The following is a 15,872-nucleotide window of genomic DNA, read 5'->3' as shown; positions in this document are numbered from 1 at the left end:
GTAGAAATATGTTTCAAGTTTGGTTTGCAACACCTTCATATAATGAACTTAATATTCACTTGTCAAACTTCACATTACATGAAAGTGGGTGCATGAATTATACAAGGCTAAACCTCTCAGCCCCAGGCCACCAGGGCATTTAGTACCAGGGTGCTTCTTCTCATATCATTGGGAACACCATGGGCAATACTCAGTCCCAACCAAAAATAGTCTAATGTACACAATGTTTATCAATGATATCATCAGGATGAAAAGCAAAACCAATAATATCAAGACAGTGTAGATTCTATATACTCTTTTAGGAAAAAAAAAAATCCATCTTTAGAGGCAAATTTTTTTCTTGTCTACTGATACATTCTTATGAATTTTTAATTCCTTGTCTGTCTTCCTCACTAATTTCTATTTTATTATTTGCATGTGAGTTTCATATGCCCTTGTTTACTTTTATTTGACCTGCCATATATTACTTTTCCATTTTCTTCTGCCTTTCCTGTTCATTTCCTTCGAAAGTCTACATTTTGTTGTGACACATAACCTAATTTTGTCTTCTCCCCTGCTTGATTTTTATTCTGTCTGACTAGAATACTCAACATCTGATTATTCCATTTCTGAATTACTCATGGCCTTGCTTGCCTCTTATTATCCTGTCTAAGGCATGTTTTTTGACCTCTTTCATTGATCTCAGCATGGCTTTTTCGAATAACAGCAAAAGACACTCAAAACAACTTGGACTTTGGAGACAGATGTGGTTCAAATCTTGTCTCCTACTGGCTTTGAATAAGTCACTTAACCACTCAGATGCTCAATATTCCCATCAAGAAAACAAGGGTAATGGCACTCTTACAGAATACTGTAGAGATTATGAATAATCTAGATAAAGGAATTGGCCAAAAAAAAAAAAAAAACAAAACAAAAAAACTGGCATTCAATGAATAGCAGCAAACATTAACGGGCAAGTAGGGAAGGCTCTTAATTTGGGTATGTACCAATGAGAAAAAAAGCTTGACAATGGAAATCTGGGGACTTCAAAGATGTATGCTATTTATTTATTTTTTTAAAGGAGAACTTTATTCCTAAGGAGATGCATGTTATTCTGGAATCACTACTATGGATAAATAAGAATTGGACTAATTTTTTATTACTCCAACAAAAAGTTATTTTCAAAATACATTTCAAGGCATCTTTTCCAGGCCTACAAAGCAAACTACTAAACAAAAGGAATAAGAAAGAATGAGTAGACAGGTGATTTTTACCATCAATTATCAGTTATAATTTAACATCTTCAAGAAGAGGGGAAACACGATTTTCACTGTTTGGTCTGTAAAATCGTGGAGTATACAACATTTCTATATATCACACAGCATATAATTTTAACATAATATTATCCTTTCATGTGAAAACTACTTATTTAGGTGCTATGTATTAATATTTTCATCCACAGCAATTGCCTTTAAAAATACTGGAAGTTGGCTGGGTGCAGTGGATCATGCCTGTAATCTCAGCGCTTTGAGAGGCCGAGATGGGCGGATCATGAGGTCAGGAGTTTGCGACCAGCCCGACCAACATGGTGAAACCCTGTATCTACTAAAAATATAAAAATTAGCTGGGCGTGGTGGCAGGCGCCTGTAGTCCCAGTTACTCAGGAGGCTGAGGCAGGAGAATCGCTTGACCTGGGAGGTGGAGGTTGCAGTGAGCTGAGATCGCACCACTGCAGTCTAGTCTGGATGACCGAGTGAGACTCCGTCTCAAAAAAAAAAAAAAGAAAAAAAGAAAAAAAGAATAGGAAGTTTACCTTGAATGTTAAAGGTTTTGTGCTTAAAGGCTTTCAACTGCTGACAGAATTCCATGGGATGACAAATGGAGCAGGGTATCCTTGCTGCCCCAGGTGACAGTGCTGAATGGGCCACCTGTGGTGTGCTGTCACCATGCAGTCCTGCAGAGGAACTCTGAACCTCAAGCAGACCCTAGTGGCCTCTGCATCTCTGACAGGTTGCTAAAGATTACCCTTCGTGCATCCTGAACAGCAAACACTGCATGGGCTCTCTCAGGACAAATGCCAAGGCTTTTGCTAAAAACGACAAAACCAACATTCCACCCCCCCCCAAAATGCAGACACTCCTTATAAAATGTAAACTAACAATAAAAAATAGCAGTGATATAAGCAACATACAGACATACCTCTTCCTTAGAATTTCTGATCTTATGAGATCATCAAAATAAGATGAACAAATATGTTAAAAACTAGAAACAACCCTTTTTTAAAAGGCCTTAAAAATATATCTCCCTGAAATGATTATCCTTGTAATGCTATCCTGAAGCCCCTAGCTCTGACATATTCATTTAAAAAATTCTTAGATCATTACCTGAAATGGGATATTTGACAGCAAACTGATTCTTGGAAGGAAATGAAGTAGCAAGTATCTCATACAGTTATGGATTATTATGCTTAGCACTTTTATCCTTTAGCAGTAGTGAGATCAAAAAATGATCACGAATTGTAAGGCAGCAATGCGCTCCCAGGTGATGCAAAGTGTTAACTGACTGGAAGCAGCTGCTCCAAACCAGCAGCCAAGCACAGGAATAAGCTATAACTGTCAGAAGAACCCAGGATGGAGATGGTGCTATATACACCCTTCAGATTTTCGCCAGGTTTCCTTTTGCTCTCCTTTTTTGAACACAGTGCCCTGACAGTCTTACACAGGCCTATAAATTTTGCAGTGATATTTTTTCTCTGTGCCGTACACACTCAGTATTCCTAAATCAGTTTCCATTTGGTCATTCAACCAGGACATAATGAAACAGACACAAAGGGTCCTATGCCAAACAGAGCAAACAGCATTCTTTCTCGGGGAGGTGTGAGGAGCTGTATTAAAGGTACACTAAAATTTGGAAGATAAAATAAGTTTCAATATATAAAAGATGACCCCCCTCGCAATAGTTGTTCCAGGAAGGAGGTGAAGTAGCTCTCACTCATTCAGTGCTTCCTAAACCTTGTCTCCCTCCGATTTGTGGCTAGTTTTTCACAATTTGGGAGTTATCTTCTAGTGACTACTAAATGAACAGCGATCAGAAACACTACAAAATCTGATGTTACTTTGATGTTTGCCATTTATGTGACCACTTTATCCCAAACACACTTTCTTTGGTATGTCAGCAACTACAGTATTATAAGCAAGAAAGTATAAGGTAAAGCAGTAACTTACTATTAGGTTGGTGCAAAAGTAATTACGGTTTTGGCCATTCCTTTTTAATACCAGAGAATGTATTTTGTAGTATTTTACTCTAGACCTGGTCTGTCTTGGCAAAAAAGGTCAGGACAAATGATAATTGCGGGGGAAGCTGGACAGTTCTCTGAAACAGCTGAGAACTTGGGGACAACTATCATCATTTAGGGGCTCCAAAAATCCTTTACCACACAACAGGACTCCCTCTTTTCTTCACGCCCTCCCTCTTTCTTCCTTCCAGCCTGCCCCTCCCTCCCTTCTTTCTTACCTTCCTTCCTTCTTTCCCTCCTTTCTTATTTCCTTCCTTCCTTCATCACCTCCTTCCACAATCCTTTTTTTTTTTTTTTGAGATAGAGTCTAACTCTGTTGCTAGGCTGGAGTGCAGTGGTGCTGTCTTGGCTCACTGCAACCTCTGCCTCCCAGGTTGAAGCAATTCTCCTGCCTCAGCCTCCTGAGTAGCTGGGATTACAGCCACAATCCACCATGCCCGGCTATTTTTTTTTTTTTTTTGTATTTTTAGTAGAGACGGGGTTTCACCATGTTGGCCAGGATGGTCTCCATCTCTTGGCCTCGTGATCCGCCCGCCTCAGCCTCCCAAATTGCTGGGATTACAGGCGTGAGCCACCGCGCCTGACCCATATTCTTTAGTGACTGTTTATTATGTGCAAGACATAATGATAACAACCAAAATCACTGGGGTTAAAAACTGTAAGACCATGACCAACTCTCCCTAGAAGAAAACCTTCATAGATAAAATGTAGTGAAATGAACACTGAAGTTGGCTGTGAAGAATCAGGTCCAAGGCACAATTTGCCAATTATTAGCTGTGGGACTTCTCTCTATCTACCTGCCTTAGAATGAGATACCCCAAAATGAGATACCAAAGGGTTGTTGCCAAGTTTATTAAAACACTTTGTCAGTTGCCAACACTCCACACAAATATATGATACTGTTACTATTACTGATGACATAAATATTGAGCAAACAAAAGTAAAAAAAGAAATTCTGTCCAGACTGAAATTTTACATATATAACAAAGCCTCAATAGTTGTTTCTTAGGAAATTATTCTTCCGCAAAATATGAAAAAAGATGGCCTAACTTGGAGTGACAATCACTGAATGATTATAAAGCATTAAGTAAATATCAATAATCTATGTTTAACTTTATCAAAACTACTTGTCAAAAATGTATAACCACTTAATTTCCTTATAAAATAAAATTGAACAATTTAAGAGAAATCAGTATAAATGCATGATTATTTTATCCTTTCAAGATCTACACAATTCTTTAATATTTCTGACTGAATTTCTAAATTACAAGAATTAAACTTACTTACAACATTATATATTATGTGTTATCATAACAATTTTTTAAAGTATAAAATATTTTAAAATAGTGTCATGTCCATGGTATGTGAAATGTAATATTAACTTTGTTTACAACTTAAGATGCTGGAAATAATACTATTGTCCATTTTGTAAATATGCAGAATAAATAGCTGAGAAATAATCAAGTGTTCTCTGCTTGTTACTAAATATTTTCCCATGGAATCAAACAGTATTTCCTGTAGATGGCTAGGTTTTTTTCTTCTCAAGACAGGCTAAAAAGAAAATAATGCTGTAAAGGATGGCTTGCTTTTCTTGCTTGTTTTAAATGGTGTTTTCCTTATCAGTGAAGGAGACAAAACCAGTAGACCAGGACCATTACACAAATGCAAACTGCTGATAAAAAGCCACTATTCTTCTTTGACAATTAGCAGGAATTAGCATGAGTATACAGTGTATACCCCACAAAGCAATCATTAGATCCTGTTTCCCTTGAATGAATTAGTCCTCACCCACAGCTTTTAGGACAATTCTTTATGAGTTACTTACAGAAAATTAAACTAAATAACTCTACATCATTTGCTTAATAAAATATGCACATTTTAAATATTTGAAAATTAAACTTCTAGTCACTACAAAATTACAGGGTTTTTTTTAACCTTACCTGTAAAATCTTCAATGCTTATGTGTTTAGGAATCTGCATACTTTCCTGCTCTTTGATGTCCAGTTAAAAAATCTGAAATTATTATTCTTGCTCTGAATATAGCTCTTTTGCAATTAGGTATAATGAGCAGACTGAACTCCTACTGGGGAAAAAATGCTGAGATGGCTCCTGAAGATGAAGCTCTGTAGCAGAAGCTGAGTAGAAAGAGCTGTGCCACCTAATGTAGCTTCTCTAAATGCCAAGGGAATGATAGGTGGAGTCATTAGTTTTCCAAAGGAAAGGTTCAGAGTCAGGCTCAGAATCACGGAAGCCTTGTCATTCTGGGTTGGCATTTTTTCCTGAGAAGTCATTTAATCCTTTGCTGAATAGCAAATATGTACTTGAAAAGGAAAGAAAGTGACCAGAGAAGATCAAAGAAACCTGCCTAGAGTTGGAGGTTCCCAGAGCCAATATAGTGACTGGAAGTAACATATCATCTCTCTTGACCTCTCCTTGACTGAACTCTGCTCAAGAAACAAAAAGGGAAGCCAGAAGAATTCTCAGGAGACCACTAATGGAACCAGGACTTTCTAAAGCAGAATTAGGGCATCTAACTCCATGGAACTCAGGACTTAGCTAATACACTGGGAGCACTTAGAGGTTTACAGACTTCCTACAAGGTGACACTCTGTCCAAAGAACAAGTTGACACCAAGGGCCAATGGAGATTAACTGGTTTAACTGATGAACTTGGGCTTTGGCATTGTTCAAACACATATAGAATGGTAGGACTATCAAGGATCTTAGCACATTTTATAGTTTATCCTATATTTTAAAGGAGGATACAGATCATCTCAAAAGAATAGTTTTGCAGTCTTTAATAAAATATCTCTAGCTAAGAATTCACAAAAGTGCACGGGGAAGGCTGTCCAAGGTCACATAAGTGAATTAAAAAATGCTTCCTAAGTGCGTAAGATTCCTCTCTCCCTTACAAGGTCTCTGGGCAGACCCTGATATTATTTCTTCCTATTCAGCAGAATGAAAAGTGACCTTTCGGTGTTTCTCCTCATAAAACAAAATTATAATTTTTGTTGTAACACTGATCTCATTTGTAGCTAAACAGAAAGCAGATTCTAAGTTCCCAGCAGTTGCTGAGCAAATGATTTGGTGTCATTAGACAGTGTTATCCTTAGAAAAATAAGATTGCCAGGAAAGGTTATTTTTCAAACCTACAAGTTGCTGGGTTTTTTTTCTGTTTTTCAGACAGTGCGTTTTACTCATGACACAGTCTAATCATGCTAAGTCTACTATTTCTTAGGAGAAACATCTCAATGATACAAATACCTTGGAGGATGTCATAGCTTTTCCAAAGAAGAAAAGTATCTTCCCATAGTGGATAATTGACTAAATGGAGTTACAAGAAAGCTACATTTTCTTTTTCACAAAGCCAATAATCTTTTCTTAGCTGAGAATCCAATTCCAGAAACACAGTTCTGCTATATATTTTCTACTAATCACTGACAGTTTTATATGAGTATAAAATTTCCATAGCCGGAGTCCACAAACTTTCAAGCTGTCCCTTGAATCCTTTTCCATCAATACTTAGATTCTAAAGGAGTACAATCTGTCTAGTCTGCAAAGCAAATATCAGCAGGCCATTTGACTGGCTTAATTTGATATATTTATAGATCTCACCAGGCTAAATGTGGAAGGCACACTATACTCTGCATTTTCTACCAGGATCATTTTGGGTGGAAGAAGGTCATGTCAATGTAGAAAATGTTAACCTGTCACTTTCCAAACTAGTCAAGTCTTTCATACCAAACAAAACAAATCAAAACAAAGAGGACTGAATATCCAACAAGAATCAAGGATTCAGTTATTCAACAAGCTACTGAAATTACCATGTGACATTTAATGACGTATGTTAATTTATTCATCAACTAAAGCCCATTTAGAAATGAAAGTAGCTGAAAGGTCAAAAGAGAGAAATCATAAGGTAAATTCATTATCTTATTCAACAAATAAAAAAAAAAACATCATGGCACATCAACAAATAAAAGCCATATAGTTATTTCAATGGATAATGAATCAACCTTTGATGAAATTAGAAAGTCAATTTTTATAAAACTATTAGGTATTATCCCTAAAAATCAAACCTGAATTTAATCAAACATCCACATACATGTAACCTACAGGGACTATATTAAGTGGCATCAAGAGGAGATGCAATAAAACCCAGAGAACTTTACAGGACAAATAACCTGGTTTCTTTAAAAAAAGTTAAATGTGCAAAAGGAGACAAAAGGAGCCAGGGCTAGAATCAAACAAAGAGTGAAAAAAGGAGAAAAATTCAAATATCAACACTTAAAAGAGCATTAGGAAATATAGCAACCAATCACAATGGTTGTGAATTTTATTCAGATCCTGATTCAAACAGTTACAAATGTAGGAAATCTGATCATGGATTAGATAATGAATAATAATGTTAAGGGGTTATCATTAATTTTTATGTGTGCCAATTGTGTTATGGCTATATTTAAAAATAGAAGAGTCCTTATCTTTTAGAGATACATACTGAAATATTTTTATACTAAATGATGTCTGGGACTTGCTACAAAATAGTAAGAGAGAAGAGAAATGACAGGGATTAAGATGAAACAAAACTGGTAACTGCTGATGGTTACATGGAGATTCATTAAACAATCCTTTGTATTTTCAGGTTTTTAATATGCATGTTTAAATGGATATTATACAGGTACTTGTTTAAATATATGCTTATATTTAAAATGCCAAAATGCAAAAATATAATGATTTTAGGTTTTTCAAAACATGTCTTTGTATTGTAAAACTAGAATAATATTCTGTATCATCTAAGAATATCTGCTTTTAGCTAATAATCTAAATGATCCTTAATAGTGAAACTCTAGAAGAGATTTTCATGAATGTCAAACACAAGTGAAGGATATTGACTAGCAGTACTACTATTCAGCATTGGTCTTAAAGTTCTAACCAATGCAATAAGGCAGGAATTTAAAAATTATGAGATAACTTTAGAAAATGACAAGATAAAATAATCGCTATCTGGAGATGATATGGTTGGATACCAGTAGTAACTATCAAGAAAACCCAGGGAAATTATGTGATCATATTCACAGCAGCAACAGAAAATATCAATCAGGTCAGTCAGGCATGAATCTAACAATAAATGTGAGAATGGGAACTATATTAAAAGAGTCATACATTAAGAAGCTGAATTTGGCCTATGGTTGTGGGAGAAGATGGCATTCCACTAAAGGGAAAACCACATAAATGTAGAGGTAAGAAAGTAAATGTCATGTTTGGTGGTGAAAGGCAGCAGTTCAATTTGACTAGGACATAGATTATAAATAAGGAGGTGAAGTTAATGAAGCTATAAAATAATAATGCATTCATACCAGAGAAGCCCTTGATAACCGGGTTTGAACTGATGTTTAATATGTAGGCCATGAAGAGAGTTATGTTTTTGAGTAGGGTCATAATTAATTAAACGAATGGTCTATTCTACAGCCTTTGGAAGGGGAAAACATGGAGATGAGACAAGTAAAGGAAGTGAGAGTAGAAGAGGGTTTGAGGATAACAGTGTTTGCAAGAAAATGATGGAAAAAGAATAGGGATTATATTCAGGAAATGACACTGTATTTATATACATTAAAATTTGAGAAGAGCTAACTGTTGGAGTTCCTTTGTATTTCACACCTTGTGCTGCACCTGTTTCTAAGGCATTCAAACTGCTTATCACACATTTTCTCATTACTCTTCAAGCAATCTATGAAACACTCATCATGTTAACAGAGGAACTGAGGCCCATTCTCAATATTCAATACTCATTGGTAAAACTAAAACGTCTGTTACAGCTAAAGTTGTCACTGTGCTTTCCTAATCTCACTAGACTACATGTCTGTTGATATAAAGGATCCCATTAAGATGGACAATACCATAATTGGCTTGAAATGATATGTTCTTTACAGAGATGATGAAGGCAGTGATGTGCCTATGAGTTAGAGAAGCATCTTCACTCCAGGAAATGATTTCTGACTAATGTTTTAAACAATCTAAACTTTCAGTACTTTGCAGCAAGGAGCTTCCCTGAAAGTACAGCAAAAAATGGGTTCTAGGATTTAGACAATCTTCCAAGTGTTTCAGGTTTGAGCCAGGCCTCTTTGAACAGTGGCTCTGCAGGCAAAAAGCCTGACTAATATTCCTTAGAATGTCGCACGTGCAGCTTGAAACACGCCTCTCTAAAACCCCAGACTGCACATTGCTATATACTATTTAGCCAAATTACTGCAGTTCTGTGTTTGTGTGATGGTTGTGGACATAAATAGTTTATGTTTCCACAAACACAACATTTTCCTCACTGAGGCCAAAAATTGCTGCATAGAAAGCAATGAAGCAGTAAAAGTAGGTTTGAGCATATGAATCTTGCTCCACAACACTTGGCTAATTTCAGTCCAGATATTTTCCCACAACTCCCAGGAGTTCCTTGTTCCCAAGTTCGCGATCAGAGTAGCAAAACATCTCTCCTTGTAATACAATGTGTTATTAAATGTATATCTGCCGTTTTTAGGTTTCCAGTGCAAATTCTATAGTAACCAAATAACACATGACAATCTAACTCTTTTAAGTACTCTATGTCATTTCACTCATGACCAATCTGAACAGGAATAAAACCAGGTTTGAAAAAAACATACAATTTTAAGTGCTTTACTTAAAGGAAACAATTTTCTTTTTTTCTTGCCCCCCACTCAACCCCAGGACTAGCTGGTCATAATAATTCTTATTTCTGTAAAGAAAATACACATTTTAGGTCAGAGAAATAGGCCATGAGGAGGTAGAATTGCTGCAAATTCTGTATCTTTAGCAGAACAGGGCCAAAATGATAAATTAACTTTACATTATGCCTAAAGAAGCCTTCTCTAAAGCCCTGTGCTTTTTCTTTCTTTCTTTCTTTCTTTCTTTTTTTTTTTTTTTTTTAAACTTTTGGGGCTCCACATCCAAACCTAAAAAGCACCTGTTTTTCTATTGTTGGCGTTCAACCTAATGTTGTTCAATGGGAAGGAAGCAAACAGGTGTGTGCACTCCTTTTCTACATTACATAATATTAAAAAAATTGGGGTTATGCATCCTGCTGTTATCATCTGGCCTTGCTGCTATGCACACACACACACACACACACACACACACGCATACACACACACACATCATGCAGTTGTTAGAAAAATCTAATGGAAATCATCTTGGTTATAGTTAAACCAAAAAAGGGCATGTGGAAGAAGATCATAAAAAGTAGAGCAAAGGTCAGGGCCTTATCTCAGCTTGCCTGCCTAAATTCCTGCATCGTCAGACCCAAGGAATATTAAGGTCCATACACAGGACCTTAGTTATAATTTATTAGTTTTTTCCTGGTAGCACTGTATCTATCCATGTACATGGGCTAATAAAACACTTCCATCTCCTGGAGCTGTAATAACTCAGAATGACTGAGGTCTTCCCCCTCTTCTTTTAAAACATAAACCATTTTTGTAGGCGCTGCAAGCATGTGTTTAATACAGATCTTTGTTCTTTCCATCCATTACTACAAAGCCACCTAAGAAATCAAAGCATTCAAAACCAAATGCTAGGCTGTGTTCATTCTTCCAATTGAGTTCCTTGTATAGTCAATGTAGTTCCTGGAGAAGAGTCAAAGTCTTCAGTTGAGATTTGCCATTTACTCAAAAGCTTTCAAAAAGTAGAACACTTTGCAATATGAAATATGTGTAGCAGGAATTTGTATTTCTAGTTCAGCTCAAATAGGCATAGCCAACACCTAGTGAGGCACGTTCTAATTCAATAACCACAGAATCCAGTGACTCCCATAACGGAGAGACATGTGCAGGGGTACACTTCTGAATCCCACCAAGGGATTCAGAAGTTGACAGATGACAGGCTTGTTGTAGTGATGCCTCTAAGCAGAAAACAAGGCCTTGCCAGGAAAACAAGACTTTGCTAAGAAGAAGAAACAAGACCTCTGATCCTATTCTTTAAAAAGGCCTGATTTAGGCCAGGCACAATGGCTCATGCCTGTAATCCCAGCACTTTGGGAGGCTGAGGCAGGAATATCACAAGGTCAGGAGTTCAAGACCTGCCTGACCAACACTGCAAAACCCCATCTCTACTAAAAATACAAAAATTAGCTGGGTGTGGTGGTGCATGCCTCAGGAGGCTACTCAGCTACTCAGAAGGCTGAGGCAGGAGAATCATTTGAACCAGGGAGGCAGAGGCTGCAGTGAGCTGAGATCGCACCATTGCACTCCAGCCTGGGTGACAGAACAAGACTCCATCTCAAAAAAAAAAAAAAAAAAAAAACCGCATGTATTCAGGGCTTTTCCCTTAAGAAATCCTTACTTCTGAAAATTTTTGAAATATGGAACACTTTTGTTGGAAAGAGTCAGAGACTGTTCTTGGTTTCATACTTTTTCGGTGTGTTAGAACTTCAATCACAGGGATAGCATTGTCTCTCAATAGACATCAGTCACAGGTGGGAGATCTCTTCTGTCTGGAGGCTCCTATCATTTCCTCATGCCTTTCATGCCTAGCATTATACTACAAATGGACCCTTGGATTTTCCTCCAAGTCTGAAAACCTGAGGGAAGTGAGTCATTGCTCCACTGAGGTCACACCAAGTCCTAGGAATACAATGGTGGTAGTTCAAAGGATCTTAGTTCCCAGAGACATGTTATAAAAATTCAGCAATCCAGTTGGGTGTAGTTGCTCACACCTGTAATCTCAGCACTTTCAGAGGCTGAGGCAGGTGGATGGCATGAGCCCAGGAGTTCAAGACCAGCCTGGGCAACATGGTGAGGTCCCGTCTCTACAAAAATTTTAAAAATTAGCTGAGCATGGTGGTGCATGCCTGTGGTCCCCGCTACTTGGGAAACTGAGGTCCAGGAGTTCAAGGTTGAAGTGAGCCATGTTTGTGCCACTACACTCCAGCCTGGGCAACAGAGCAAGAGCTTGTCTTAAAAAAAATCAACAATCCTTCATTGGCCCTTCATGTTGCTTTGCATAAAAAGGTTATCAAAATCTGTCAGATGGCTACAGGGGTCTATCACAGCCACTGAGTCTGGCCTGAAGCTCATGCTGGGGGAGCTAACACTCTACTTGCCAAAGTACTCTGTGTCCATGTGCTTGAGCTTGTGCATGTATGTGTACGTGTGCATGTGTGCGTTTGTGTGTGTGTGTGCGTGCCTGTGATCGTGGGTTTCCTTTCCTTGAAAAATCAAAGTGCATCCTGTCACCCAGTGACTGAAAGGCTGATTTTTATTCTTTAGTTTTTTGTAGAAGAAATGATCTGGAACTGAAGGATTCACTGATAAATAAGCATATAAGTTACTTTGTGCTTAATTATATCTCATCACTCCTGTTATCAAAGCTCTTTTCCTACAGCCAGGAAAGTGTCCAAGACATCTCATTATTTTTCCCCCATTTGTGTTGTCTAGTTTCTTGCTTGTTTGTTTTTAGTCTAATCAATTGATAGCAGTAGTCCATCTTGAAGCCAAATATAATTTTAAGCAGACTAAACATAAATTGATTCATTAGTTAACAATAGTATTAAAACACATCATCATTCTTTAACATTTAAAAAAATATCATTTTATTCTTTGCTCTATTTAAGCCTTTAAACACCTACTTGGCCATTTTGTTCATTTGTCTGCTTTCATTTTTTGTTTTTGTTTGTATGTTTGTTTTAAAGAACACAACTCCATTTCATTTGTCAATTATTTTCACTGTAAATGACTACTACAAAGGTCAACAAGCAGAACACATGGATGAAACAGAATAGAAATGACAAATGCATTAATAGCATGAAAATATTTCTGCTTGGCAGGGTGTGGTGGCTCATACCTGTAATCCCAGCCCTTTGAGAGACCAAGGTGGGCGGATCACTTGAGGTCATGAGTTCAAGACAAGTTTGCTCAACATGGTGAAACCCTGTCTCTAACAAATACACAAAAATTAGCTGTGCATGGTAGTGTGTGCCTGTAATCCCCGCTACTTAGGAGGCTGAGGCAGGAGAATCGCTTGAACCCAAGAGGCAGAGGTTGCAGTGAGCTGAGATCGCACCACTGCACTCCAGCCTGGGTAACAGAGTGAGACTCTGTCTCAAAACAAAACAAAACAAAACAAAAATATATATATATTTATATAATATTATATATATTTGTGTTATAAATATATTATATGTTAGATTTTAATTATATACTATATTATATATTAATTATATAAATATATATTAATTATATAGTATATTATATATTATATTTATAATGTAAATATATTATTATATATATTTATTTAAAAGTTGGAACTAGGCATGGGCAAACCCACAGTAATATCCACAGAAAACAGAAAATTCTGGCCACACTTTTTTTTTTTTTTAAACTTACTCGAATTATCAGAGAGAAAGTAAACAAAAATATAATCTGATGGTGGATGTATGGGAAAAAAGGAGAGAGCAGGCAGGATTTGGGGTTTGTGAAAATTCAGCTTTTCTTAGGATTTAGACAGTGAATTTGAAGTTCAACTTAATTAGGAAGGTCTAGGATGCCAGTTTTGTAAGGTAAATAAGGCGTAATACCCTTCAAGGACTAAAGTTAGATAGTCACAGGATAGTTTACCGAAACCAGAAGGATTGTTGTTGTACAGGGCTGGTTACTTGTCTTAGTTTGTTCCTTCTTTTTGAATGCACCACATTTCTTGGGTTGACAGGCTGGCAGCTGTTGCAATTTATGGTAAAGTCTAGCTTCAAATCCTGATGGGAAGCTGGAGTTTCCTATATAGGACTATCGTAACAGCAATATGGCAACAAAGGAACTTCGTTGATAAGTCTAATGAAATTTTATCTGTTAAGTGGGGTATGTAATCTATGTTGCTGGAATCACTTTCGAGAGACAGGTACACTAAGTATATACACAAAGGTCGAAAGAGAAAAGATGACTGAGCTGGGAATTGAGTCACGTGGTCTTTTGATTTGTGGGACCAGGGCTTCAGGCTCAACATAACAAAGCTGACCACTTTCACAACTCTGACAGAGGAGTCATGAATGATCCAAGAGATAAGAGATATAGCTGAATTAATAAAACTTCGGCTGTATTTTACAAGCTCTGTGACTAGGCATAGCATGAGGTCAGTACAAAGTTCCAACCATGCTTAGATCAGAGAACCACTAGAGCAGAGGTCCAGACAGAAGAAATCCATCACTATCATAGTAATGGTAAGAAATATCAGGCGTGGCACCAAAACCTTAACCATAACTACCCTAAAAATCATCAGGAGGATTTCAGAATCAAAATAACAAAAAGGACATACCCTCAGTGCTTAGCTAAACTCTATGACTTAATAAGGTAAAAATGAATATTTGAAGTTAGATGAGAAGTCATCATTTTAACGAGGTTGACATGGATCTGTACCAATTCCAAAGACAGAATTTTTATGTGTAGCACTTCTAATTTTCCAGGCATAATTTATGATAAGAGACAAGTTCCTTAAAAATTATTTAAAGATTGAATAACATGAGCCATTGCTGCCAAATAGGAAGAGACATACTAAATTACCCTTCACTTCTCACTTGCTCCCTACTTACTCCTTTTACTAAAAAATAAAAATAAAAAAATAAAAAAATAAAAAAGGTACCAAATATGCCTGCTTACCATTACATGTAAGGCTACTAGACTCTTTATAGGCAATTTCCATAAAACACAGCATCCAAAATGGAAAAATGGAAATTAACTTTGAAAGTAAAGAAAGGCATAACAAATTTAATTGGATTATCATCGTTACCTATGATAAACACTTTTCTGTCCCAGAAGCATAAAAATTGGAGAGGCTATCCGGATTCTTTCACATGCTAGAACTGATGTCTAGAAAATACTGTTTGGGATATGGTTTCTATAAAGTGCAGAGAGACTGAACCATCAAAGTCATTATTGACTCAAGGAGAAAAGTATAAGGAAAAGGGCCATGTCAGACTTATTACCTATGTAGATTCACCCTGCCATCCATTATCCAACTTACTGGGTGTGAAATGTTAAAAGTAGAACTAAGATTCTGGGATTACCATTCTGTTAGTTTTCTTATTACTGAAGAAATAAATGTACTAATTCTTAATAGTCATATTTCTAAAATAAGTCATCACCAACTATATTTCAATACAGCTGAGAGTAAAACATCACAAAGCACTTTAAATGTGCTCACAATTACCATTTCTACTGGGCATGCTATTTATCATGCTCTGGTTACAATTTATCACGTTCTGGTTACATGTTCTGGTTACAGGTGATCTTCAAGGTAGGTCACAAGGGAAGAACCAGAGAAATGAGAAGCAAAGAAAGAAGACATTTTGTAATTGCAAAAATGGAGGTGTGCTCTGGATAGCATGTTTTGTTCTTAAACATCTTCTTTCCTCTTTATAGCATAACAACTTCATAGCATAACATTATAGCATAACTCGATAGTGTAACAATAATTTTTTACAGTAATCTTGTCTTTTGAAGTAGAAATCATATTCACCATGGCCAGTGGGTGTCTGCCATTGATAATGTTAGCTAGGCATTGTAAAGATACATCTTTTGCTTCTCTTCTTTCTGGTTCCTTTTTTT

At 36.7% G+C, this 15,872-nt stretch overlaps 1 protein-coding gene across 15 annotated transcripts in view; it reads right to left on the bottom strand.

Moving 5' to 3' along the window:
* NRG1 (neuregulin 1) overlaps window positions 1-15,872 on the bottom strand; it is a 219,668-nt gene that overhangs the window by 40,679 nt on the left and 163,117 nt on the right. For 4 of the 15 annotated variants that reach the window (XM_021942850.2, XM_021942846.2, XM_021942845.2 and 1 more), the window contains exon 1: window positions 5,215-11,367. The exons of the other annotated variants lie outside the window; for them this stretch is intronic. In XM_021942850.2, the coding sequence (XP_021798542.1) occupies window positions 5,215-5,254 (40 nt within the window). In that variant the 5' untranslated portion in view covers window positions 5,255-11,367. Of the gene's footprint in view, window positions 1-5,214; window positions 11,368-15,872 lie in introns of those variants that run through there. 15 annotated transcript variants of the gene reach the window in all.

Source organism: Papio anubis, chromosome 8 (assembly GCF_008728515.1).
Source record: "Papio anubis isolate 15944 chromosome 8, Panubis1.0, whole genome shotgun sequence".
Lineage (NCBI taxonomy): Eukaryota > Metazoa > Chordata > Mammalia > Primates > Cercopithecidae > Papio > Papio anubis.
This window is presented reverse-complemented; position numbering and strand designations above follow the sequence as displayed.